General features: G+C 35.9%; 1 protein-coding gene across 1 annotated transcript; it reads left to right on the top strand.

The window, feature by feature from the left end:
- The first annotated feature begins 202 nt into the window (after positions 1 to 202).
- LOC128657127 (gastrula zinc finger protein XlCGF17.1-like) lies at positions 203 to 1433 on the top strand. Its single transcript, XM_053711374.1, has one exon. It carries the CDS (start codon positions 284 to 286, stop codon positions 1286 to 1288), a length of 1005 nt encoding a protein of 334 aa, XP_053567349.1. The 5' UTR covers positions 203 to 283; the 3' UTR covers positions 1289 to 1433.
- The last annotated feature ends 1585 nt before the right edge of the window (positions 1434 to 3018 follow it).

Below are 3018 nucleotides of genomic sequence, written 5' to 3'. Positions count from 1 at the left end.
TTATAAAATAAATAAAAAATATTCTTAAATGTCTATTAAACTACCCTTAAGCAATTAGCATGAAGCTAGGGAAAGGTGTAGGGGGTCATAGCCTGTTCCTTAATCTTGTGATAGACACTCATTCATAACAGTTTAAATGTCCTCAAAATATAATTGTCAGAAATGACTAACATCAATTCCATTGTATTTCTTTTCAACAGATGAATTTACAAATTGCAGTAATCATAGTCCTAGCCATGGTGAAAATACAGATACTTGTTTCAATCTTCAAAATCAAAGAAATATGGAAAATTTATGTTCTGAATATGGGAAATGTTTTACCAGAAAAGCAAATGTTTTAAGACATCAGAAAATTCGAACAGGAGAGAAAGCATTTTCTTGTTCTGAATGTGAGACGTGGTTTACTGTGAAATCAAATTTTATTAGACATCAGAAAATTCATACAGGAGAGGAAGCATTTTCATGTTCTGAATGTGGGAAATGTTTTAATGAAAAATCCCATCTTATTACACATCAGAAAATTCATACAGGAGAGAAAGCATTTTCATGTTCTGAATGTGGAAAATGTTTTACTAAAAAATCCCATCTTATTACACATCAGAAAATTCATACGGGAGAGAAAGCATTTTCATGTTCTGAATGTGGGAAATGTTTTCGTCAGAAATCACATCTTCTTGGACATCAGAAAATTCATACAGGCGAGAAAGCATTTTCATGTTCTGAATGTGGGAAATGTTTTACTGAAAAATCAACTCTTATTACACATCAGAGAATTCATACAGGAGAGAAAGCATTTCCATGTTTTGAATGTGGGAAATGTTTTACTACAAAATCAGATCTTATTAGACATCAGAAATTTCATACAGGAGAGAAAGCATTTTCATGTTCTGAATGTGGGAAATGTTTTACTTCAAAATCAGATCTTATTAGACATCAGAAAATTCATACAGGAGAGAAAGCATTTTCATGTTCTGAATGTGGGAAATGTTTTATTAAAAAATCAGATCTTATTAGACATCAGAAAATTCATACAGGAGAGAAAGCATTTTCATGTTCTGAATGTGGGAAATGTTTTACTGAAAAATCAAAACTTATTAGACATCAGAAAACTCATACAGGAGAGAAACCATTTTCATGTTTGCAATGTGGGAAATGTTTTAGGCAGAAATCACATCTTCTTGGACATCAGAAAATTCATACAGGAGAGAAACCATTTTCATGTTTGCAATGTGGGAAATGTTTTAGGCAGAAATCCCATCTTCTTGGACATCAGAAAATTCATACATGAGAGAAAGCATTTGCATGTGTTGAATGTGGGGTACGTTTTACTCTAAAATCACATTTTACTACACATCAGACAAAGCATTTTCATGTTCTGAATGTGAGAAGTGTTTTACTGACAAATCAACTCTTATTAAACATCAGAGAATTCATACAGGAGAGAAAGATTTTTCATGTCTTGAATGTGGGGAATGTTTTAATCGGAAATCACATCTTATTGGCCATCTGAAAATTCATACAGGAGAGAAAGCATTTTCATGTTCTGAATGTGAGAAGTGTTTTATTGAGAAATCAACTCTTATTAGACATCAGAAAATTCATACAAGAAAGAAAGCAATTTGCATGTTCTGAATGTGGGAAAAGTTTTAGTCAGAAATTGCATCTTATTGGCCATAAGAAAATTCATACAGGAGAGAATGCATTTCTTTCATGCAGGTAGTGAAAATCCACGATCCGTTACTCATGGGAATTACTCTCCTCTACCACTAGGGGTAGGCAAAGATTCCCAAACCCCAAGAGCCCTATAAAAACCCTCCAACCTCACACATACCTTTGTCTTTACCTCTGATGGAGGTGGTTTAAGAATAAAGATGTGCATTTGATTCTTTAGAAAAAGGGGTTTTCAGTCTATATTGAGGTCTGGTTTCCCCACAGATTACAGTGCTTGTCAGAGGGATGTATATGGGGATGTATGGTTTGTGATTCTTTTTTCACCACATAGGAATTTTTTTTGTGGCAGGGGCTTGTATTTCTCTTTCCTTTGTGGATCTGCAATATACTACTATTTTATAACCTTTGCTGATTTCAGTACTGATTTGGCTGTCTGCTGCTTACTTGATGATGGAGTGTCTGTTAGTAAGTATTAATATTAGTTAATATACATTTTAGACACTTTATAGCTGTGTTATGGTTAAATTTGTATATATTTGTTATATATGACCCTGGGACAGACAGAATTATTTACACTATTCCCTTGCTGTTTTGAGTACATCAGCTTTTTTAGCATGCTTAGTTGAATTTTGAACCTCAACATTTAGGTTTATGCGTGTCGCAGTTGTGCACACCGACTGAACGCTTGTCATGTGGGTAGTCTTTCTATATTTCTTTCACGTGTAAGCTGGTTTATGCACCTCGGGTTAGCGCACTTTAGTTCTTAGCATGTTGGGTTTTGGCATGCTAAAAGTCCTTTTATCTGTTTGTTTTTTTCATGCTCGTTATTTCTTTCTCATGAGTATTTTCTGCCTTCGGATGTTATGTTAAGTTCTCCTGCTTTATTTTGCAGTTGGGCTAAGCATGCATTGTACCTGTGACTTTATTTAACCCCTTAATGACAGAGGACGTACCAGGTAGAAAACATTCCGTTAATGACAATTGACATACCTGGTACGTCCTCTGTTGTTAGAAGCGATCATGATCGCTTCCAGCTGCTTACAAGGGATTGTATTGAGGCATCACTGCAATCCCTTATTTTACCCACCGATGCAGAAAGGGCCACTCTGTGGCCCTCTCTGCATCGGACTATGGCGATCACACATTCTTTGGTGGGTGGGAGCAGCTTCTGGGAGGACCGTTATTTATATGCTCCATATTTCTTTTAATCACGAGCAGTTATGGTAATTTTGGCGGTTGCGGCCGGGGGGTGAGGGGCAAAATATGCCCGGAAGAAAAAGAAAAAATATAACCAATGCAGATGCATGGGGATCTTCTTTGTTTAGTAAGGGATCTGGGAGGGGGAGG

The sequence above is a fragment of the Bombina bombina genome, chromosome 4, assembly GCF_027579735.1.
Source record: "Bombina bombina isolate aBomBom1 chromosome 4, aBomBom1.pri, whole genome shotgun sequence".
NCBI classification, from domain to species: Eukaryota; Metazoa; Chordata; class Amphibia; order Anura; family Bombinatoridae; genus Bombina; species Bombina bombina.
This window is presented reverse-complemented; position numbering and strand designations above follow the sequence as displayed.

What these genes read in the sequence shown, in the direction of transcription:
- LOC128657127 (XM_053711374.1), top strand. Translation starts at nt 284, where the DNA reads ATGGAAAATTTATGTTCTGAATATGGGAAATGTTTTACCAGAAAAGCA.